General features: G+C 36.0%; 1 protein-coding gene across 3 annotated transcripts in view; it reads right to left on the reverse strand.

Annotated features, from left to right (window-relative positions):
• Nucleotides 1-26260, reverse strand: part of LOC306874287 (FERM, ARHGEF and pleckstrin domain-containing protein 1-like) — an 80188-nt gene extending 53928 nt beyond the window's left edge. For 2 of the 3 annotated variants that reach the window (XM_079424234.1, XM_079424235.1), the window contains exons 1-2: nucleotides 25991-26167; nucleotides 17398-17587 (exon numbers count right to left, since the gene is read on the reverse strand). In XM_079424234.1, the coding sequence (XP_079280360.1) occupies nucleotides 17398-17571 (174 nt within the window). In that variant the 5' untranslated portion in view covers nucleotides 17572-17587; nucleotides 25991-26167. Of the gene's footprint in view, nucleotides 1-17397; nucleotides 17588-25990 lie in introns of all 3 variants that reach the window. The other variant, XM_079424233.1, reaches the window with a different exon arrangement.
• Between the last annotated feature and the right edge of the window lie 550 nt (nucleotides 26261-26810).

The raw sequence follows: 26810 nt of genomic DNA on the forward strand, positions 1-26810 counted from the left end.
AAGCTTTAAGTTCATGCATTAGCGTAATGGCTTGCCCTTCGGGTTGGGTACCGAACTCGGTACGTTTAAGGGTACATACTGAATTGCGTCGGTACTACCGAGTACCGATTCACAATAAATCATTCGGTGCCGCATTTCGGAACCTGAGAACGCATTTGGGCGCATACAAGAGAAAGAGAGAGACCCTGTGACATGATGTCCCTGCAACTCTTTAAAACACAACACATAGGGCAAACCGAAATGTTCTGAAGTGTGCTTACATTTCTAGGGTTATATGGTTTCCGCGAAAACGCAGATAGGATGGCGGAGTCCTTTCATAAAAACGGGATTTACTCTATAGCAAAGAATGCCATGGAATTCGGCAATTTTTGGATGAATAAAAGAAGGTCTGTCATTTCGAATTGCGAAATTAACTCTTTATACATTCATACATACAGCAAGCCTCGGTATGTATGAATGCCGGAGATGCAGTTTTGTAATAAATAATTATTACAGAAAAAAAGAAAAAAAAACAAATTGTAGGGCCTATTGTTCAAAATGTTGAAATTGTGCGTTTTGGACTTATTTTTTCACTGAAATAAATGTTTTTGTTATTACACAGAGATTAAAGTACCGAAAAAAGGTACCGGTACCAAATTTCAGGTACCGATACCGGTACCGTACCAGTTCAAATGTGAACGGTACCCAACCCTAGCCCTGTCAGGTGCTTTGACAGATCAGCGCAAAAACTTTCCGTTTATGGTAATATCCATATCTACAATTGTCAAAATAATCGTTAGTTGCAGCCCTAGTCAGGAGTAACACATAACGGAGACGCTAATGAAGTGAACTGAGTCTACAGAAGAAACGTCCTCTATTATAGATTCATCAGTGACCTCAAACAGACATAATTCATAACTCATGGAGATTCATGAATCTGGAGGATATTAATGCAGTGACTATGTTCAAGGAAACTGTGCCACATTATATATATTATAATAATAAAAAAAATTTATATATACATATAAACAAATGAAAAAAGAACAACAACAATAATAATAATAATAAATACTCACATACCCAAAATTAAGCATCAATATATTTTGCAATCTATTTATAGCTTTTATTTTTAAGTATATAATATAATATATTTTATAATAAAATGGCTGTAAGAGAAGACAGTGGCTAATTCATTACAGGTAGCACAGACTCATTCCTGGGTTAAGTGTCAAATCATGCTGTGAAGACGGCAGTATGGCAGCGCACTGCTGAACTCCAAGCAGCTTTCTGATTCCCCTCACCGTTTGACATACAGCAGTGATTTCTGCTCATTAGTGTCTGTCTGAGAGGATGAGATCCCTCCGGGACACCAGCGCTTGCTAAACCCACCCGTATGCGTCTCGCAGACATGTGCCCTACACATGAATATTAATAACACAGGTAAACTCTCACAGCAGAAATCTGAGCTCCCTCCAACAGCAGCAGCTGAGGAACAGTCGCTCACTCAACACCACAGGAACATCTCTTCAGTTTCCAAAGGAGCAGTCAGGACAGAAACACAAACACCACAGCTTCTGTTTAATAACCTCAAATTAGTATGCAACATGTTTATACAGTTCATTCATATAAACCTTTACCAAAAACATGTTTTGTGTCCTTATTATGGACATAATCCAGTTTTACTTAGCAATGGATCACAATATGGAAGTACAATGAGTTGCAAACGGCATTTCATGTTGATTGGGGTTATTTAGTACAATAACTATTAGTTAGTATATATTTAATATGTATTCAATTGGAATATATTTTAATAAAAATTAAATAAAAAGTAACTGTTGATATTAATAAATAAAATACTATGATTTAAATAATAGTATGATTATTATTTATAATATTTGAACTATATTATAATATTTGAATAAAAATAAAACTTAAAAAATATATAACTTATATGAAGTAAACTATATTACTAACTAAACTATATTAATTATATTAATAAATAATACTATGATATATATGAGAAATAAATTAATACTAAAATAAATTATATGAATAATAAAATTTATGTAATAAAACATTATAATTCTATTGTTTTTAATATAATATTAATTAGAATAAAAACAAAATTATATATATGTATGTATGTGCATGTATGTATGTGCATATGTATATTTACATATATGTACTACATATATGCAATTAATTTTTTCACAAGATTGAATTGTAACCTCTATGGTGTTTTGAAGCATCTGAATAACTGGCCATTCACTGAAGTCCTCTCTCTGTGTGATTCTGGAGCTTTATAATGCTCCGGTGACTCCCTATAACACTGTCAGCCGCTCAGGATCCCACCGCTCATACAGCATCTGTACAGACTCACAGGAACGAGCTGAACTGAATCCAGCGCTGTGTACCTCACAGAACAGCTGTACATAAACACTTCAACTCAATGACGTGTGACTCCAGCAGCAAGGAACGAGAGCGTTTGCTTCACTGCAGGAACACCACGCCAACGAGAGAACATCTATTAAACAACAGACTTAAAAGTTCATTAAAGTCCAAACTTTTCGGAAAACAGAGACTTTGTGGCATTCTGAGCTCATTTAAAACCTAGTGTTCTCCTGAAAGATGACTAAAACTTTTAGCAGATACATGCACATAAAAACAAACATTTTGGTTTGCAAATGTAATTTCATGCTGACTGCAGCTGAGCTATTTAGTGATATATATATATATATATTAATGTTGTCAATCGATTAAAAAAAATTAACTAATTAAATCGCAATTTTTTCTGAGATTAATTGCGATTAATCCCACCTGACATTAAAGGTTTTAAATATACTTTTATATTGCAATATTTTCACATTCAATCTTCAAATTAATGTACAAACAACATAAAGACAGTATATTTTTAATATTTGTTTAATGGCATCTTTTTTTATGACTGAAGGCCAGTATCACTGATACCAATTAATACTGATTTCCCTATAACAATCTTCACATAAACCCATTATAATAATGTCATATTTATCTAACTGTACCCAGTTTTGAAAACCACTTCAGAGACATGTTCTTAATGTAACTCATATATAAAATATTACATGCATGCACAGCTTTAAGGCAGCTTTAATCACCTTTTTGGTAACTTCATGCCTTAACTGACAACGACCTTGCATGCTCGTAGATTATTTCGCGATTTGATATAAAAAGATACAAGGTACACCGCGCACCGGTGCCTTTTTGCGTGCAATTGAAGATTTTGCGCTCTGAGCACAGTACAGTTTCCACGCTTGTTTGACTTGCGCCTGCCACTGAAGTGAACTTGAAGCGCGCGTCTGAAACGTCTCCAGTTTGATGTGATTATAAAGATGTTCTGCGACTGAATAAATGCACTTCTTGTCAAGAAAAAAAAGACAGAATTAGCAGTTATGAGTGGGGTGGCCAACCCTAGGCTCCGCCCATGCGTTAACAGCATTAAATAATTTTAAAGCGTTAAACTAAAAAAAAAAATGTATCGCCTGCGGTAACGCGTTAATTTTGACAGCACTAATATATACTCACCGGCCACTTTATTAGGTACACCTGTTCAATTGCTTGGTAACACAAATTGCTAATCAGCCAATCACATGGCAGCAACTCAATGCATTTAGGCATCTAGATGTGGTGAAGACGACTTGCTGAAGTTCAAACCGAGCATCAGAATGGGGAAGAAAGGGGATTTAAGTGACTTTGAAAGTGGAATGGTTGTTGGTGCCAGACGGGCTGGTCTGAGTATTTCAAAAAATGCTGATCTACTGGGATTTTCACACACAACCATCTCTAGGGTTTACAGAGAATGGTTCGAAAAAGAGAAAATATCCAGTCAGCGGCAGTTGTGTGACGAAAATACCTTTATTGATGTCAGAGGTCAGAGGAGAATGGGCAGACTGGTTAGAGATGATAGAAAGGCAACAGTAACTCAAATATTAACTCGTTACAACCAAGGTATGCAGAATACCATCTCTGAACACACAACACGTCGAACCCTGAAGCAGATGGGCTACAGCAGCAGAAGACCACACCGGGTGCCGCTCCTGTCAGCTAAGAACAGGAAACAGAGGCTACAATTCACACAGGCTCACCAAAATTGGACAATAGAAGATTGGAAAAGCGTTGCCTGGTCTGATGAGTCTTGATTTCTGCTGCGATATTCAGATGGTAGGGTCAGAATTTGGCGTAAAGAACATGAAAGCATGGATCCATGCTGCCTTGTCTCAACAGTTCAGGCTGGTGGTGGTGGTGTAATGGTGCGGGGGATATTTTCTTGGCACACTTTTGGCCAATTGAGCATCGTTTAAACGTCACAGTCTACCTGAGTATTGTTGCTGACCATGTCCATCCCTTTATGGCTACAGTGTACCCATCTTCTGATGGCTACTTCCAGCAGGATAATGCACCATGTTGCTCAAATCATCTCAGACTGGTTTCTTGAACATGACAATGAGTTCACTTTACTCAAATGGCCTCCACAGTCACCAGATCTCAATCCAATAGAGCACCTTTGGGATGTGGTGGAACGGGAGATTCTCATCATGGATGTGCAGCCGACAAATCTGCAGCAACTGCGTGATGCTATCATGTCAATATGGACCAAAATCCCTGAGGAATGTTTCCAACACCTTGTTGAATCTATGCCACAAAGAATTAAGGCAGTTCTGAAGACAAAAGGGGGTCCAAGCGGTTCTAGCAAGGTGTACCTAATAAAGTGGCCAGTGAGTGTGTGTGTGTGTGTGTGTGTGTGTGTATATAAAACAGGTTGCATAATTTGAGGTTTTGTCTGTATATATCTGTGATGATGAACAAGGTTAATTGTAGCAGCATTCTGACAATATCTAAATAAATAAACAAATAAATAAAATAATATTCATATACATATTATTTTAGTCTATTAATATTAATTACATGAATTACATTTTATATATTATAAATATATTATACATTATTTTAAAACTAAATAAATATCCATTACAAATGACAAAATAAACTTTAAGAAGATACATGCATTTAAAAACAATATGTGGAATAATGTGCACTTATGAAGCACTCACAGTAAGACCAGTAAGAGGAAAGAATGATAATGACCTGAAGTCAAAGCACCACCCAAACACATTCATGCATACTAACTGATAACACCAATCCAGCGGGGACGCGATTTCCTGCTCATAAATAAGAGCCACTGAATGGACTCAATGTGTTCAGAGGCATGAGATGACCAACCCTGACCACTTAAAGACACGTTTCATTGGGTGGGAACAGATTTTTGTGGCTAGAAATGTTCCTTGAGGTCACATTTTCCAAAATGAAACGCTCTCCTATGTGGAGGACGTTTTCAAACGTACTTCTAGAGAAGTTTAAGGAATAACACGCCTGAAAATGTAAATTTGCTGCTCACCCTCAGGCCATCCAAGATTCTTCAATAGAACAGAAAAGAAGATTTTTAACTGAATCTTGGTCCTTGGTGATTTACAAAACGCAAGTCAGCGGCTACCGCTGCTTTGAGAGTCAAAAAAAGGCAAGACGAAATGAATAGCCATGGCTCTTGACGATATATTGAGGCCTTATGAAGCGAAACAATCAGTCTTTGCAAGAAACTGAACATTATTTAGAACATAATTACCAGTAATCCAGAGCCTCAGACAAACGGTTCAGTTCATTAATGAATCATTCTTTTGAATCGGTTCTTTTTAGTGAACTGAATGAACCAGTTCACCAAATCTGAAGCGTCTGAATCAGTTCACGGCTCGAGCAGCACAGATCTACAAGTTACTTCATCAACACTCACTTTCAGATGCCTGACAGTCACTCCGACTGGACATGAGCTGAAATAGCGGCGCATGTGATTCTGTGATGAATGAACTGATCCTGAGCATGCGTGAACAAACACTGAAGGGGGAAATGAACGTTTTTATGGTTTCTCATGGTTTATGTAAAAAGGTGAGCTGATGAAGACTAGTTTATTCACTTTTATATGCTTTAGACACTTAAAACATTCACGTTTCACATCACTGAGTGTTTTAATAATAAAATTGCTTTTACGTTATGTCATTGCATGATTATGTAAAAGAGCTGGTGAATCAGTTATTTGGGCCAGTTCATTTTATTGAATCAGTGTGCAGAAAAGAATCAGATTTACAAGTAATAATGTTGTAAATGATGTTCAGTTTCTTGCACAGACCAATTGTTTTGCTTCATAAGACCTCAATATTTCGTTAAGAGCCACGGGTATTCATTTTGTCTTGCCTGTATTTGCTTTTTTTACTTTCAAAGTGCTGGTAGCCATTGGCTTACATTTTATGAATCACCATGGACCACGGTTTCAGCTAAAAACCTTCTTTACTGTTCTACTCAAGAAAAAAGTCACCTACATATTGGATGGTGAGTAAATTAACAGCACATTTTCACTTTTGGGTGACCTATAAAACCCTTTAAAACAGGTGAAATTATCCTATAGATATCGAGACAGAAGACTTTTCACCCTAGAAAGCTCCTATCGAGCACACACAGCGTTTAATAGGTGGCTTGATGTTTCCTGTGGCACTAAATCAAAGATGAAAGCAGCGAAGAGGAGTGGAGCCACTGTGGTCAGCCTGTGATGATTACTGCGGGAAAACACCAATTACCAGCATGTAGTCCAACACCACAGGATCACAAATATTGGTCCTTCAACTGCACTATGTTTACTGTACAGGAATGAAACGCTCAGGAAATACTGATATGAGTGAAGCTGCGAGAGAAGAGCTAGCAATCAAGTATATAGTATATTGCTTCACATCAGGTAACTAAAACTAAAAACATTTAAAAAAAAAGTTACTTGAAGTAAAATAAACGTTAACTGAAATGACAAAAAAAACTTAAAAAAATAATAATTTGATGCGTTATTTTATTTCAGCCAGTTGCCAAGGCAACATTTCTCATTTTAATTTAGTTTAACTTAATGTACTAAAATAACTACATATTTTAAAAAAACTCCTAAAAATGTCTAAAATCTGCAAAAAATACTAAAAATATAACTCAAAAACTTATGAATTAAAAACTATAAAAGTCAATAAAAACTATAAGACTCAATGAAACTAAACTATACAGATCTGTACAATACATGGTTTAGCAATGCACAGAGCCATGTGATATAACGGACAAATTTCCTATACATCACATTCAGATATGATAATAGTTTAGTTTGCAATGAAATGAAAAATCAAATAGTTGAGATTTACTATAGTACATTTTGCTTCGCGTGAGTATACTGCATGTATGCGAATAAAGTTGGATATACTTATATATCGACTTCACATAGAGAGCTGTGTAATCTAAACAATCATGTAGTTGAGATTTAATAAATTACCAAAGTGTAGCGATCGACCGATATATCGATTTACCGATATTTTCCCTGATATTTAAGCATTTTACCATAATCCGATATCGGTTTTGTAATATCAGATTCACCGATAAATGTCCCCAGAATTGCACGCAGGATTGCCATTGCACAAATTAGATGTATAACATAAATGCCTGTTATGTAGTTTATGCAGCTTGGCTCTAAAAAATAGAGAGCAACTCACGGAGTCATGTAAAATAATCCGTCAAATCCTGTCCCAATAAAGACGTAACTTTGCCTGAATTAAATAATACGCAGCCATGAATGAGCACATGTTGGAAATAAAAGCGCTGAATTGAAATATGTCTCTGTTGTCTCTGCTCATCATTAGTCTCGTGAAGTTGGAGTCACATGGTCGTAGATAAATACATCAATAAATACATCAATAAATAATAAAAGCTCTAATAAATACATCAAGTCCTCTCCCAATAAGGATGTAACTTTGTATGAATTAAACAATACAGCCATGAATGAGTACATGTTTGAAATAAATGTGCTGAATTTAATTATCTCTCGGTTGTATTACTCATCATTAGTCTCATGAAGCCGCTTCATATTGCTGTTCACTCAGCGGGTTGATGTGGTTGATGCTCAGAAAATGCTCCAGCACGGCCTCCAAATGTAAATTTTAACAAGATTCACTTGTTTAAAACAACCTAAATTGTAGTAACATTTACTATATAACCATTATTTCTCTAATAAATACAACTGGAAATTAATTATCTCTGCGAGCGATCGCAGTTTGAGTATAATTTTGTGTAAATGCATAGATAAACCACACTGTCAGCAGGTATTTCATAATCTAGAAGGACAAAAACATTATTAATAATTCTGATATAACATTCCAATTGAGAAATGCAATAAAATACAATGTTTTGTTTATTATATTCCAATATTCCAGAGAATATTATTCAGTGAATTAACATTATCCAGTGAATTATTCTTGACTCTATAGGCCTATTAAACAGCTTATAAACCTACTAAAACTGTAGTTTAAAATGAAATTGATATGACTCCTGTCCTTTATTTATTTTCTCCATTTGAAATTTTAGACATTCTACTTTTATTTTGCTTATTGTTAATATTAGTGTTGTTGCTGCTGATGCTTTTTATAAATAAAATGTTTTTCATTGTTGTAATATGAAGATTAAATTTAACATGAAAGACTGCTAATTTTCAACACTTGAAAAAAAAAGATGACTGAAAAGAGGAAAAACCAAAGTGAAGTATGTTCTTACTTCACTCAGTCATTTACTTTATAACAGTAAATAAATATCGGTTCTGTATATCGGTTATCGGGCACATAAACATGCAAATAATTGGTATCGGTGTTATGCTAGTAACAATTTGTGAAAGACTGCATGATCTGGAAAGCATCATCTATATGTAAAAATATCTGCTAAGCATCTGGTAATTTGTTGCTTGCTATGCAATCTTGATTTTATGTGCAAATTAAAATGCAATAACAACACAAGCACTTTGGGAGAAACCATAAAGACACCACTATTATCAATAACATTATGTTATTGATAATGTAACACCTGACACAGACATCTAACGAAAACTCTGCTCTTCAAACACTGAAATAATCCCGAAACTTCATGAGGACTACATGTAATCAGAAATACATGAGCGCGATTTGAGCACATTCCATCCAGTGTCAACATGATCCCGAACGGATCGGAGGGGCAGGAAGCAGACGGGATTGTGGGATGTTGAGAGGATTAGCCGGTGGCAGCCAAGGCCTCGGGCTTCCCTTTGCTTCCAGAGATGATTAGCACATTCATGAGAGCACGCTGCTGCATTATTCATCAAAGATCCACCCAAAAAACAGCTTTTCCATCATTAGCTGCATGCATTATGCTAGCTTTGGCGTGATGAGGTGGCAGGCTTTGGCATTGCTCAGCTTTTGTCAAATATTGAGGTTAAGATGGGAATGTGTGCCAAAATAGCATTACCTAGCTATTACGATGATCCACGACAGGCAAAAACTACTTAAGCGCAAACATTTCCTAGCTTTTAAACAAACAGATGGCTTAGCGGTTAGCGCACAACCACTTGTCCCATTCATTACTCATCTCTCCTCTGGATAAAAACCACAAACGGCAAGTCAATAAGACCATTTCTGTACCATATAGGTTATAATATTAAATTTTTTGTATGCAATGCAAAACCAATACTACATGTGCTAAAATGTGCAGTATGCAATCAAAAAAACACACTGTAATACCATTTACCAAAATTCAATGCACTAAACACCCATTTCCAGTGTGATATTTGAACTAGAAGTAATATCAAATTCTTGACCCAATATCGGACCCAACAAAAATGGATTTAAAAAATTAATAAGTAGCCATATGTATTTCTGAAATGATAACTGGATGCCAGTTGCCAAATGTATGATTATTTGGAACCATTTACATTTAATGCCACTAGATACTACAGTATCTTTGCAAAATAGATGTCAATACAACAACAGCAGTGTGCAGTATGTAGTACACTAGGCCTCATTCATGAAGCATGTGCATGAACAAATGTATGTGCAAATCATTAAAAACATTACGGAAATTGTTGCATCCATTTTTAAAACATCATTTAGAAAAGTTGTAGTAAATTGCTTGTAAAAACCCTTTACAATAAGGTTCAATAAAGTTCTAAAGTCATTAACTTCTTTATATTTCACAAAAAAAGTTTACAACTACAAATGTTGAAATATTATTTTCAATAATAATCTTTCATTCACAACTTCGAAAAATATATTTTTTTACAGTGTATTGTCCAAAAGCATGACTGATCCTGATGATATTGTACAGCGCGTCACGCTGCTGAATGGAGTTGTGTGTGAGGACTAGCCGCTAGCATGAACTAGCCTGCTGATCCCCCGCTGTGACTCCCTCAGGAGCGAGCAGACAGTGTTTGGCGTCGACCCGCGGGACTCGACCACCTCCTCCTCCTAAATCCTCTCCTGAAGATCTCTGGAAATAGCTCCTCAAGCGTAGCGTCGGTTAAGCCAGACAGATAATCTGTCATCTGTTTGTCACCCGTTCATCCTTCATTCCTGACATTTTGAAGGATGGATCTAACCGATCGAGTGCTGGATAGTTGTCGTTAATTCATCAAATGCTAGAAACTCTTCATGTAAGTTCAACATCTAGCAAAGATGCTCGACAAACAAGATGTGCATTCTGCATATCAAAGCACATATTAAATTTCTCATACCGTATTACTGAGAGAAATGACAGGGGCTCGTTTATTAAAAACATTCGGATAAATTGGCATTTTTAGTTCAGTGTGACAATTTATATACAATATTTGGTAGATGACAATACAGTTTAATCGGTTAATGTTAGTTAATGCGCTACAATGGACAAGGCATTTATTAATGTAGGTTAAAGTGAATTTATTAATATTATATTTTATAAACATAGTATTCTAAAGTTTGGGGGCCGTGATGTTTAAAAAAAAAAAAAAAGTCTCTTCTGCTCATCAAGGCTGAATTTATTTGATCAAAAATACAGTAAAAATTGTGAGATATTATTACAATTTACAACAGCTGTTTTCTATGTGAATATCTGTTAAAATGTAATTTATTTCTGTGATCAAAGCTGTATTTTCAGCATCATTACTCCAGTCTTCAGTGTCACATGATCCTTCAGAAATCATTCTAATATACTGATTTACTGCTCAAGAAACATTTCTGATTATTAGCCATGCTGAAAACAGTTGTGCTGCACAATATTTTTGTGAAAACTTAGACACATTTAATTTTTCAGGATTCTCTGATGAAAAAGAACATAATTGATTTGAAATAGAATCTTTTGTAACATTATAAACATTATTTTCACTTTTGATCAAATTAATGTGTCCGCGCTTAATAAAAGTATTAATTTCATTCAAAAAAGCAATGTATACATAAATCGTACTGCCTCCAAGCTTTTGTCATCATCACAGTGGCCCGCTCCAGCACTCAGGATATCCTGTCTGATGGAATCTCAATAAGGAAATCCCAACAGTCTTGGCACAGTTTCCAAGTTCACAGAATTCACATATCATCAGCTTTTAATCATGCAATATTAGATTATATTTTTATTAAACTTTTTCACAATCCTATAAAATGTTATAGGATTTTTTTTTTTTGTAAATAAACACCATGGTTTTTATTTATCTTTGAACATGCTATCTAACATCAGCAGAGATTAAACTGCAAAAGTTTTTTGATCATGCATGCCATCGTTTGAATTTACCCAGGCTATTTTCCTAGATAATTATTTATAATGATTCTGCATTTATAATATTTTAAGCCATCTGGATATGGAATAACTCTCATTTAATTCTCTATTTTGGTGCTAGTCTGCAATTACGAGCCCACATTCGGCAGCTGCTCATTGTCTAAATAGGCTTAATTAAAGTGTAAAACAAAACTGCAGCTTTTACAGAGACATAAACATTCAGTCTGCTAACACAACTAGTTGGTTTGAGTTGGTTTAAAGTTAATCTAGTTTGTTTTGGTTAGTGTTCATTGCATCTGTCTTTTGACCAGTTTCACATAGATGATGTAGTTTCATGTATATTCTCTGGTTTGATGAAAATGAAAGAAATGCCAAGTATTCGTGTAATGGAAGGTGTGTCGTGATGTTTGGGGATGTTATTGGATGCTTGGAGCCTGTGGTTTCCTTCTCCATGCAAGACTGTCATTTAGAAATGAGAAAAAAAGTAGTATGGTGGTCTGTATTTTTAAACAACATTTTAAGAGAAACACATTGCCATCAGATATTTTTATATGTATGGAAGAATCTCACAGACAGTAGGCGCGTTTCCATTACCCTTCAAATTGCGCAAATTGAAATTGAAAATACGTCTAATGGAAACGAGTCAATTTCACAAAAATGCCCATATATCGCAAAAAAGTTTTTTTGCTCGCATGAGGTGGTTTTTTAGGCAATGCGAAAAAGGAATAATTCGCAAAACTGCAATGCTATGTACTATAACCTCCAAGAAACACTTAATACGTGGCCACTCTCAAGTATAAGGAGCTTTGCCTGCCATTCATGCTTAGACAATTTACACTGCACACATCTGCGGCGCAGTGTGGCTCTGATACGGCCACCGGAGTTGATCTCAGCCGCTCTAGTGTTCATGTGAGGCGCGTCACGTTTCTGAAGCAGCTCTCCGCACTGCTTTTGTAAAGATACATGCACATGCCTCCTTCGATTAAATATAGCCAAAATCTGTCAAAATCCCATCAAATTCCATTGCCATGACTTATCGCGAGAGGAAAAAATTAAGTTTTTTGTCGCATAACATCTGTTAATGGAAACACTTTTCGCAATACTTTTTTATCGACATTTATAAAATATCGCCAAAGTTTTGCGCAAATCTGTAATGGAACTGCGCCTATTGTCAACAACATATTTAACCCCAGAATATATATATATATATATAAAAAATTTTAAAAAGTTAATCATATCTTGCATAAAAAGGAAGCATTTTATGTTTTTGCATTGTAACTTAACTTTACTGAGGATTAAGCACTTTTTATGCCCAAATTTTCATTATTTTAATAAATAAAACATAATTATAAACATTGATTTTTTTTATAAACATTGAACAAAAAGATCTTATTGATGTACGACATTTAGAAAATATATATATATATATATATATATATATATATATATATATATATATATATATATATATATATATATATATATATATATATATATATATATATATATATATATATATATATATATATATATATATATATATATAAAATATTGTTATTTTGGGACTACATATTTTCATGCTAATTAACCACATTTAGACACAAAATAGACATCTTATTGATGACAACAAATTTATAATAAAAAAAAGATTATACACACACAAGTATATATATATATATATATATATATATATTTGTAATTCTAAATTTGTTATACATCAATAAGATGTCTATTTTATGACTATTAATTAATGTGGTTAATTAGCATGACAATAGGTAGTCCCAAAATAACAATATATTTTTATTTAACCAATTCGAATATAATAATTAGAAATCTAATATAAATGATAAATATAAAAATATATTCTAATTATATTTCTGATATAATTTGCTTCTAAAGCCAACGAAGTGCTGGGGGATTTCTGTGTGGAGTTTTCCATGAAGATTCCCAGTGCAGACTGACTCTCTGTTCTCACAGATTGAGACGCTCCAACAGGAAGAGCCGCGGCCCTTAGAGGAAACACAGCCACTGCACGACACGGACACGGACTCGGCTCATATTGTGTCCCAAATTAGTTCTTGGCCATTTGCATATAGAGATTGTCGAGCTATCTGAACCTGCATTATTTACCTCCAGCGAGCGTATAGCTGATGTTTCACTTCACTGCCTTTCAATTTGAATTTCTGGAGCGAACCTTCTTTCAGAAGCTCTGAAGCGTCACTTCGGCTTGCCTCTTTTGTCAAGGTTTATTTCTTATTCAAAGAATTCATTTTTTTATTCAAAGAATAACCTCACAGTTGTATCGTCAGTACAGATGAGAGCATTTCATGCTCCGATCACTCTAACTTCATTCACTTTTACTGACATTTGTAGCTTTATATATATATTTTTTACTGTATTTTAAATCAAAAACATTACTAAAACCGGCCCAGATCCAAAGCAGTTAGCATTATCAAATCTAGTCAAGATAAGGGTTCCCACAGGAAATCAGTCTTTACATTTCCTGCATGCTTCTGTCGTTGAGACTAACGAAGTTCAGCCAGAAGCATCCTCACAGCACAGATCAAACATCTCAAGCATCAGGCCGTCTTATCTACATGACTGCGGGAGCTTCTATCGCATGTTGTATGTCATTAGACTGACATGAGCAGATAAGAGACGTGCTTCGCCTCTGCCGTCTCATTCAATAACAAAACCTGCCTTTTCCCCAAAGACGTCAAATATACACTGCTCTTTCATAGAAATACAACAACAGAAATACCAAATGTAAACAGTCAGCATGTGCTGAACTTATAATAAATAATTAGAGGTCAAGCTCTATGGTTTTTCAGATTAAGCGGCACCGATAATGCTGGAACAATCAGTTATCTGCCAAATCCATGTGTGACCCTGGAGCACAAAACCAGTCTTAAGTCGCTGGGGTATATTTGTAGCAATAGCCAAAAATACATAGTATGGGTCAAAATTATAGATTTTTCTTTTATGCCAAAAATCATTAGGATATTAAGTAAAAATCATGTTCCATGAAGATATTTTGTAAATTTCCTACCATAAATCAAAACGTAATTTTTTATTAGTAATATGCATTGCTAAGAAGTTCATTTGGACAACTTTAAAGGCGATTTTCTCAATATTTGGATTTTTTCACCCTCAGATTCCATATCTCGGCCAAATATTGTCCTAACAAACCATAAATCAATGGAAAGCTTATTTATTCGGCTTTCAGATGATGTATTAATCTCAATTTCAAAAAATTGACCCATATGACTGGTTTTGTGGTCCATGGTCACATATGGTATATTTTCATGGGTCAGTACTGTTTTTATATATTTTTGTAATAAAGTTCATCACTATTTTATTTAGAGCATTATGTTCGTTTTCATTCAATATCCATTTTAAAGATTATCGGTTGCTTAATCGGTTTATCGGCCAGTGTGGTCTAACTCGGTGAAAAGATTAGTTGTGATCACTCGTTTTATTTTGATTTAATATTTTATTTGATTCTCCATATAAAAAATAACCTCAATGTGTGAGAAATATGAAACCCTCCATCACTGATTCCACAAAGCCACAAGCTTAAGATACATATTTATGATTTCACACCTCTGGCCTTTAGGAGGACAGAAAGTCTTTCATCCATTTTTTTATCCATTTTATTCTGAATTCTTGCCAGAGAGGATCTGCGCAGTGGCAGGTGTGTCAGATTCACTTTAGAGATCTGGAGGAGAATGCAGTGGCTTTCAATGGCTCAGTAGGAAAGCAGCTCTTCCAGGAGATTTCTGGGGAAAAGAAGAAAAGAGCGGCATTCTTCCCTCGGATCAGCTATGAATGCATACCACCCAAATGGGTTCTTCAACGGCTGATGGTGTAGATATGGAGAGACCTAACAAGCAGGATTGACATTATAATAATAAACATTTTATTGCACTATAAATTTGCATTTTATGATCAAAAGATGCTGTGAGTAGTTGCTATGTCTATGGGATTTTTTTGTTTTTTTGCATATATTTTTTTTTATCACCCACCACAATTTTTTTTTTTTAAATTTAAAAATCGATTGCTTTGAAAAGTAGTAGCCACTGCTATAAAAACTGCAATAAAAAAAAGATACAAATTCTATAGACATATTTAAAAAATAATAATACAACAACAATAATAATAATGACAAAACCACAAAAGTACTAAAATATTAACTAAATTTAAAATGAACATAGAATATATAATTATAAAACTAAATCTAAATATTAGTGAAAACTACAATAGTATAATATAGCATATTAATAAAACAACAAAAACAATAACACTAGCAATGAGTTAAGTTCAATTGATCCCCATGTTCAAAATAATATATGAAAAAATTAAATTAAATATTAACAGTGAAATAAAATAAAAAAATAATACAAATTATGCAAAATATTTTCTAAAAATTCTCTAGAAATTTAGTGATTATTTATAAGTTTGTTATTTGATACAGTAGATTTTGCTGTTGACACAAAGGTTAGTTATGACACTTAGACAAGGTTATCGGGAGGTTTATCGACTGATGCTGATATCAAAAAATGGCTGATAGAATAGAATTGAATAGAATGCTGAATGAAGTAGAAGCTACAATTTGCAATCATTAAAAACAAATTAATGCACTGATGGATTACAACAACGAGCTAAAACCAAGTAGGCCTAAATCAATCAAAACCAAAAGAGCTGTCAAAAGCCCTGTACACTGAAAACAAAGTCTGGTGTCACGTCTGGATGGAGACTGATTATGGATCGCCTCAGGAAACCAAAAATCTATTTAGTGAGACTGACAGCGTTTACTGGCCCACCTCGAGGCGTTTCAAAACAGGAACAGCCACAGAACAGAAGCTCAGTGCTTTTATAGGCCTTATCTCGATATTAAAACAGCATCAGGTGGAGCCTAACTGTCAATAACCGGCCCTCAGGGCATCACCGGAGAGCTGGGTGTGCCTGCAACCACCCATATACATTTCACAAACCCCAGAAACAAAGAGTCAGGTAACAGAATGAGCTGCCGTCCATTTATCCGCTGCTTTTTCTTCAGCTCGGGTTGTATTTGCCTGCTGAGTGGCTGGAAGATACAAAAAAAGCAGGAATTCTGAGGGATTTCTCCTCCTCCTTCACTTACCCAACATGCCTGAGGAGCTTATGGCTCCCTTGGTGGCGATCAATGAGGGCATTTTCTCATTAGTGAACAAGACCGAGCTTTTCAACATCATTAGCATTCCCCAGGGAGCTTAAGTGACGAAACAGGAGGGCAAGCGAACACAAAAGAGACTAAACTTGAGGTGGAAAGCAGCAGACGCTTTAGTATGTTCTTGCTGGCCTGCTGAGGTACACAGCCAGATCTAAACACTTTTGAAATGCAGGGTTTTTCCACACAATTAAACCAGAGCTGTGCTCAAAATTAAAAATTAGCTTCCTGCTTACAAGTTTGAAGAAATATGATACAAATGATGCAATGAAAATCTATTCAAATAGTAGTATGCAGCACTGTTGTCACGTGACCTCCTTACATTAATTTATTCCACTCTTATATGCGTTAAATGCAAATAAAATGCAATAAATAAAATATAATGGAAAGCAATAAAACAAAAGGCAATGCAATAAAAATAAAATGTAATCAACTGCAATAAAATAAAGTAAGGTGAAAATAAAAAGCAATAATTAAAATAAAGTAAAACAAAATGCAATGCAATATATGTCGTCCAATGCAAGAAAATAAAAAATAAAAACTACAGAAAGTAAACAATGCCTTACCGAGACCTCAAAGACTTCCTGAGTGTCATCCAGCATCTGGACCCGGATGGAGATCTGTCTTCCGGGGGGCATGGTGGGGGGCCGCTGACCAGGCTCCAGCGTACTGATGCCCATGCTCTCAGGGGCCCCAAGCCTCTGGCCCGCCACTGAGGGCCGCTCCTCTGGCTCCACCATACTGCTGCAAACCCACCTGACAACACAAATAATTTAAACGTTTATATGAGGGCCAAAACACACATAATCTTTACATTTATATCACCACAGTACTCTTCTCTAAAGCCGGTCTAGTGATCGCAACGGACGTTTGCATAGTTTTCCTTTTTTGCAGCTGGAATTTCAACCTTCCTCTGCCCTGGAAAATGCCAAGGAGCATGGAATGATTTATGATTCCTGAAATGTGTATTTCTGCAGTAAACAGCTTGTGCTGCTATAGCAATTTCTCACACACGTCTTGATTTTAACCCTCATTCTGCGTGACTGCTAGTTATCCAAATAAACACAGCTGTTAGTTATGGCCAGCTCAAAAAAAAATTACAACCAGTGATAAAGAAGTGAACCTTACAAATCAACCTGGCAGCAACAGGTCAGGTAAATGTGTGTTTCGTAGACATACTTTGTGATTTCAATCCCATCTTAATCAGTTTTTCCTTTGTTCATCCTTGCTAAAAAGCAAAACAATGGCGGAAAAGTTTCAATGCAATAAAATGTGATGCATTTCAATGTGATAAAGTGCAAATAAATTCATTGCAATAAAATCCACTCCAACAAAATGCAATGAAATTTTCTGCAGTAAAATGCACTGCAATGCAATTCAATATAATACAGCATTATGTAATTTAATGCAATGCCATGTAATAATATGAGATGTAATTCAATTAGTGCTGTCAAACGATTAATCGAGATTAATCACATTCAAAATAAAGGTTTTTGTTAACATAATATATGTGTGCTGTATATATTTATTATGTATATATAAATACAAACACATGTATATATTTATGGAAGTCGTGGCCTAATGGTTAGAGAGTCGGACTCGTAATCCAAAGGTCGCGGGTTCGAGTCTCGGGCTGGCAGGGATTGTAGGTGGGGGGAGTGAATGTCCAGCGCTCTCTCCACCCTCAATACCACGACTGAGGTGCCCTTGAGCAAGACACCGAACCCCCACACACACACCGTGTGTTCACTGCTGTGTGTGTGCGCATGTTGGATGGGTTAAATGCAGAGCACGAAAACTGTAAAGTAAACAGCACAAAATAAGTCAGACTTCTATTTGAAGTAACTGGAGCACTGCCTCCTCCGTCAGGAACTGGCCCAAGCACTTTACCCTCATATAAAGGGTTATACAATCAAATTTTAATAGAGTATTTCAGTGAACATCAATCTATTAACAGCAACAATAAACCGCAGATTTACAGTCTTTGCTTGTTAGCAATTTGGCAAATGGTCTGACACTGATCTTGAGTTGTTTTCTGCATACAAAAATGACTATAAACTACGATCCTAAATAAGAGCATAAAACAGTGATGGACCAATATACACTCACCTAAAGGATTATTAGGAACACCATACTAATACTGTGTTTGACCCCCTTTCGCCTTCAGAACTGCCTTAATTCTACGTGGCATTGATTCAACAAGGTGCTGAAAGCATTCTTTAGAAATGTTGGCCCATATTGATAGGATAGCATCTTGCAGTTGATGGAGATTTGTGGGATGCACATCCAGGGCACGAAGCTCCCGTTCCACCACATCCCAAAGATGCTCTATTGGGTTGAGATCTGGTGACTGTGGGGGCAATTTTAGTACAGTGAACTCATTGCCATGTTCAAGAAACCAATTTGAAATGATTCGAGCTTTGTGACATGGTGCATTATCCTGCTGGAAGTAGCCATCAGAGGATGGGTACACGGTGGTCATAAAAGGCCCATTCTCCTCTGACCTCTAGCATCAACAAGGCATTTTCGCCCACAGGACTGCCGCATACTGGATGTTTTTCCCTTTTCACACCATTCTTTGTAAACCCTAGAAATGGTTGTGCGTGAAAATCCCAGTAACTGAGCAGATTGTGAAATACTCAGACCGGCCCGTCTGGCACCAACAACCATGCCACGCTCAAAATTGCTTAAATCACCTTTCTTTCCCATTCTGACATTCAGTTTGGAGTTCAGGAGATTGTCTTGACCAGGACCACACCCCTAAATGCATTGAAGCAACTGCCATGTGATTGGTTGATTAGATAATTGCATTAATGAGAAATTGAACAGGTGTTCCTAATAATCCTTTAGGTGAGTGTATAATACGACAGATTAATTGGCAGAATTTAACCGTTATGAGATAATGGCCATGTCTGCACGACTAATTAAATGGATAGTTCATCCAAAAATGAAAACTGTTGTGATGTACATAATTTACATTAACATTTAATAAGATCTAATATTTTGAATATAAATATTAAAATTTAATATAGGTAAATTTTTAAATACTTTTAAATATAAAATATAACATTTCATGTAGGCTATAAAGTTTATATATATATATATATATATATATATATATATATATATATATATATTTTTTTTTTTTTTTTTTTTTTTTTTTCTTTGCAATTTCTTTTTTAAATATGAATTTATTCGTCATTGAATAGAAGTAAGTAGTCATTAGAATAGTTGTTAATGCCTGAGTCTTTATAACTCTCTCTGTCCATTTTCACTCCTTTTGTCGTCTATTTTCTTTGGCAAAGCACAATAGAAGCAAACAGCTGGTCATATTGTTTCTAAAATGTCAGTTACTTGATATATAGCCATCTTGTTTATTGAACTACTGAATAAAAACAATATCACTGTGTATTCAGTGCAGCAACCCTTGTGCTTGGGTGATAAATATTCATCTGCCAGCCTGTTCTACAGATATCAGACAATGAAAAACCTGTTTCGCTCAAACACAAGATAAAAACACATGTAGCTGCATGGAATGAGTTACTACAGGAATCACAGATGGAGAACGAGCCAAACCACGCTATTGAAGCTGATGATATGTGAGGAAACACACACCTCAACAGATAATCAAACGTACAAACGGTGCGTTTGTATCAAAGAGAGATGAGAGACCAATTATCCGCTCATAGCACTGAAAGCTTCTCCTATGACAAGCTGAGGTGGTTTCCATGGAGACGACACTTTCAATTCTTCAACAGGAACCTCAGAAGTACAGTACAGACATAACATAACAGGAACATGTACAGTAGTGCTTCCTGGTGTTACTCAACACAAACACTGCCACGAGGATTTACATACTGAAACAAACATGACACGTGAAAAACCACACCGATGCATGACAAAGCAAAGAATCAGGATTCAATTCTACATACAAAACATGCAAATGACATGAACATTAGTTCAGCTAAAAATAACCTGATGTAGATTTACTCAGAAATTGCAAGTCAGTTTCACAAATAATTATAAATAACACAAAGTAACACTGATCTGCACATGAAATTTGAAGTAGAAAGACTGAACGCATTTTCTTGCCAAGCATACTCCAATAATCTTTACAATAAAACAAAATGAAATGTAATGCAAAAAAAATTTAGAAATCAAAATCCAATAAAGCAAACTAAAGTGCAACACAATGCAACAAAATAAAATGCAATGCAATGCAAAAAATCCAATAAAGAAAAATAAAACAAAATGCACAGGCAACAAAAAAACACAACATACAATAAAGCAAAATAAAATGAATGTAATGAAATGCCACTAAATGCAATGCAATAAAGCAAAATGCAATGCAATAAAATACAATGTAATGCAAAAAAAATGCAAAGGAAAGCAATCATATAAAATAAAAATGAAAAGCTGAAAGAAAACAGTGCCAGACACAGAATTCCAGACACTGAAAAACTATTGATGTAGAATTTAATCAAATTCACTCAGAAAAAGTACATTTCACAAAATAACAAATTAGAGAGAGAAAAAAAAGGATTTTCTTGTAAAACAAGCTCCATTAATCATAGTTTTTTCTTTAACCTAAAAAAAAAAAATTGCAGTGTAACTAAGCCACAAAAAAAAAAAATGGGCAAAGACACAGACATAACTAACTAATACTCAGAGGCTTGATCACGTCTCTAACACTAAACAGGAGCAGTAATAAACAAACACATTCCAGCACTGATTGAATCTCAGATGCAGACGCTGTCCTCTCATCTGATTCTCAAAGAATCACATTTCTCACCAGCACTCAGATGTGTGATAGAGACACGAGTCTGGACAGGTTAACAGGCACGAGGGGGTTTCTGCATCTACACCGTCAGAAAGCCCCTCTGACTCGACCTACACCAACCACCATCCCGAAGACCCACTGAGTCTATCTGTGGCATTATGATAACAGCAGATCTAGAAGATGTGATGTTAATGAGGTTAGAGCAGATCAATAGAGCTTAGCAGACGTTTACAAAGCTTTGTTCATCAAGGGAACAAGGGAGCTAGGGAGATGTTCACTGTAACATGAGCTTTCCTCCAATGGAAGAAGCTGGTTGTGAGATTGACTTTCTGCTGTTTGATATTTTGTGTGACAAAGACAACATTATAGATGATGAAAAGAGAAGCCAAAAACAAGGTTTTTCAAGGGCCACTGTTAAAAAAATTAAATAAAAATACAAAATACATAAAATAATAAAAAATACCTTATTTGACTTTTTTAAATTATTAAATATATTATTAAGACACGAAAAACAGGAGAAGACCGTGAACGGGACAGAGAAAGACCAACAGGCTCCCATGAAGCCTTCAGGGGCCGGTCCACAAGCACAAACACCGCAATAAAGGGGCCCATTCTTTCCTGTCCCGGGCCGAAGTTACTGGTTACACACATTTAAACTGAATGAGTAATTGAGAAGCGCCTCCTCAGGGACCTTTAATCCCCCTCGGCTGGCAGTTTCATTACCCACCCAAAACCCACTCGTTCGGGAGAGAGTCTAATTTATGCGTTAACCAATGAACGTCTGCCGCTCTATTAGCAAAGCCTCACTGTACCGGAGCGGCCCGTTAATTACAGAGAGACCAATCACGAGAACAATGCAAACACAAACGGCAGGGTACAAAGACCTCTAAAGAACTGGATTTCCATTCAAACCACAGCCATTAAAACCCACTTACAGAAACATGATGACAATTGCATCTTCATTATCTTTAATCTTCCCCACGCTATCTTTAGTTCACCTATTTTTAACAGGCCTTTTGCAGAAATTACAAAGGAAAAAGCAAAGAAACTCTGTTGTTAGGTAAAGCTTGCGTTTTAACCATGTGCTGGTCTGAAACACACATGACGAGAAGTGCATCGGTTACTGGTTCGACAGGTTGACTGAACTTCTTTTGCAGGCAGATTCAACAAGACTTTCTCACACTCCAGCTTCTGCTAATATCATCTCAGAGGAGCTTCATTTATGTCTTCTCAGAGTTCATAATCTTTCCCAAAGGAGATTGGACAAACATAAAGTCGAGGGATCACGTTCCCATTACCGCGTATAGATCAGATCAGCTTCTAATCTCATTTCAGCCGCCCTGAGAGCCAAACACAATATAGCATATAAAGAAACAATCCCACAATTCACAATATGAGATTTTATCTTTTTATATTTTTAATAAGTTGTTCAGAGGTTGCAAGTGAATGTACATTTACACAACAACAATGTACCAAAAAAAGTTTTTCCTTTGCGTTTTTGAAAAGTTTTGTGTACAACTAGGGCTGAATCGATTAGTCGACATTATTAACACTTTTGCATGCGTTTTTCAGTTTTTTCGTATTCGTCATCCTTTCCTATCAAAATTGCATAAATTCAGCAGAAAACTGAACCTGATCCAAATTTTTTTTATGACAGACGAAAGTTTTGGAGGCAGTGTGTAAACGTGATTGACACAACGTGAGGTCGTATTTATTTAACGTGCGAAAATTTTGGATTCAGTGTGCAATGGCCTTTACTGTTAACAAACATCCTGACTTTAGATGAATATGTAAATATATGCTACAAGCTTTCCTCTCAATAACTAAATACATAAACAAACATGAAGAAAACAGCAGTTAAGAAAGCATCAGATCAGAGTGATGTGGAAGTCACGTGACATTAATGTATATAACACTTCATGCAAAAGATTGTTTTAAAGCAAGCAGCTTTACTGTATTAAACATGAAAAAATGGCATTGCTATGCACTGATATCTGCCTGTTGCTACGCAGCCACCACAGCGTCATTATATAAGAGCGCCCTGACGCAGTGTAGCTCATCTTTCTATACTTGGCCATTAGCAGGAAGCGTCTCATGCTAACCCGTCACAGTGAATGCTGAAAAACGAGCGAAAGGGAAACCTGTGCAAACAGGCCACAAATGGGAAAGTTTTACACAAAGTAGGAAGCATGTGAACACAGAAGGAAGGTCGCACACAGATAAACAACTCGTCTGAGAGAAGAAACAGGAAGTACTTCTTCAGCAAAAGCTATTATGTCTCATTTAAACCAAAGTGCAAACCTATTTCAGTAGCAAGTTGCTAGTCAATGATGCCTTCCCAAACTGTTACTTTATTTAAACACACTCACGCAAACATCTTTCTTTTTCCATCCTATACAAACACACACACACCCATCACAGAAAACAGCAAACGAGGAACATAATACGAGCAGCGTGGGTTCGTTCCCAGACTCTGGCTCAGCTAGTTAACCTGCCTTTCAACTTGTTTGCCTGAAGGTTCCCAGTGTTCATTGAGGCGCACGGAGTGAAACAGAGGACAGACTCAACATACACATCTGAACACATGGATCAACACCGCTGGCGCAGGGACTGATGGGAAGGGAAACTCTGTAAAGCAGACTTTGAGGATGACTCGTTCTATACTGCTTGTAAACATACTAGACGAGTACGATACTTATGTCTAAACACCAAAACAATACTGAAAATTCGTATTGTGATTAAAATGCTCAAACATGGACGACAATAATTGTACTAAAAACAGACAAGTTTTTCTTTGCATTCACACGGATTCACATAAATGTAAATTATATTATATGCTGTATTATATGGTGGCCCAGTAGTGCACAACACAATGAAATCACAATGAAAACAAGCCGAAACACAATGAAATTAGCACAACACAACAGAAACAAGCCTCAACACAATGGAAAAAAGTTGCAATGTAACAGAAAAAAGCAGCAACACAACGAAATTAGCACAAAACAACAAAATTAGTCGTAGGTGTTTTGTGTTGTGTTGTGCACTACTGGGCCACCATAGTATTATCATGCCAGGCCAGTAGCTGGCCATGACACTTTGCATGCACACATATGCATTCCTACAGACTGAACACGTAACACACTAGCGCCAAAATGTCACTGTTTTCACAAATTTGCATTTTCGTAGTTTTCACGGAGACATAATTAGTATAAGGATAACAGTATTGTTTGCGAAAACGTGCACTTTTGAGACCCATTTCCAACGTTTGTTTTCAGGCCCCAAAACATTGTAAATGAACAGCTAAAATGCATCAAAAGTTTTCAGTTTTGAGTGCATGTCGTATAATGATGAGAAAAGTGGGCTGTTGTTTATTATATATATATATATATATATATATATATATATATATATTATTCTACAGAAATAACAATAATGATCACCATAGTAAATGTATGTATAATAATATAAATAAATAAATAAATGGCTATATTTATGGCATGAAGTGTTGTTTTGAATTTTAAAGATGGAAAATATGATGCTAAAACTGTAGAAATGATGATTACCGTGGTCATTTTGCTAAAAGACTTTGGAAAATCCATGGCAATGTGTGTGCTTACAGTGGGCCAGCAGATTAGGTTAGTCGAGTAATCCCTGAGGTTCAGATGTTAGTAGGTTAAGATGCATTGACTGTGTGTGTGTGTGTGTGTGTGTGTGTGTCTGTGCGTTTTAGCTGAATCAAGAATTCATGTGACAGGGAAATTCCATAATGTCCTGCACACCCACATACAATACCACATCACATGAAAAATTAATGCAATAAAGAAAAATGTCAATATTGGTGCTTCATCTACTTCTGGTTTAAGTCCATACATCAATATCCTGCGCTGCTTTAGTTAAAAAGCAGGCTGAGGGAAAAGCAATACTGTGGTAATACCATAGAATGGTTGGTGTTTTCAAATAATACCATGGTAGCCTAAGATATTTTAAAGAAAACCATTTGTAAACCATTGCATTACTATGGTACCAAAATTGCAACAAGGTAATACTATGTTTTTGGGCAAGGGCCAATGCATTCTTGGAAGTACCTGGGAGTGCCATTTAAATAAACTAGCATCCCATATACTCCCAAGGTACTTTTGCAGGATCAAACAAAACATGGTATCACCATAGTATTTCTGCTAAACGTAAAAGTACAGTAGAGTTCTGCGGAGAAGCACTAGAGTAAATCTTCAGAGGAGAGGAGTGGAAACAGACGATATGACGCGTGGCAGATTTAATCGTGTAGCCATGGAAACCGCTACAATGTATCTAGCGATCGTTCGATTAATCGTTATTCTTCTTCGCTGCCGCCGAGCCAATAAAATAACCCAGAATCTTACCTTTACTGCTGAATAAATACTGCTTGTGTCTGGATAGCTCCGGGACTATGTTGTTAAATGATATCCCGCGGAAGTAACGCGCAGAGCAGCGGCAGAAGTCGCGTTAGGTCGGTTTCTCGGTGGTTATTCGCGGGAACCGCAGCAGTCCACCGTCTTCCCAGACGCCATGACTGAACTGATCCCAAACTGATTTGATACAATAAAACACCGCCTCCTAGCCTCCAGCCTCCAGCACCAGCACTACAGCCTCATGAATGCCGTCATGGGAACAGCGACACCTGGCGGAGGATTCACACTCCACCTGCTCCAGTCCTGAACCGGATTCATTCTGGGTTAAAACTGTACCATGTTTTTGGGCATGCAGTACCATAGTACTCTTGGAGAACATGGGAGTGTATCACATTATCACCATCTGGGATGGTAACTTAAATCAAGCGGTACTAATACACCACATTTCACTTTACCATGGTAGAAAGCCACAGTACAGTTTTACAATTCAAGGACATCACAAACCATTGAAATAAAAGCTTTCAGGAAGTTAAAAGGCTATATTTACAGTCTTATAAAGCATTGTGATGAGTAACAGTGCCACCAAGCTGTGGACGCATCACTTCCCTTCAAATAAATAAATGGGGGCGTTCTATGATAAAATTTAAAGGAATTAGGATCGATTCATTTGAAATCAGTCCAAAAAACTCCAACATAAACTACAATACAACTACAATACAACTGTCTATATATATTATGTATATATATATATATATATAAATGCACACACATACAGTATATATTTTGAAAATATTTACATGAGCATATATAT

Source organism: Barbus barbus, assembly GCF_936440315.1.
Source record: "Barbus barbus genome assembly, chromosome: 8".
NCBI classification, from domain to species: Eukaryota; Metazoa; Chordata; class Actinopteri; order Cypriniformes; family Cyprinidae; genus Barbus; species Barbus barbus.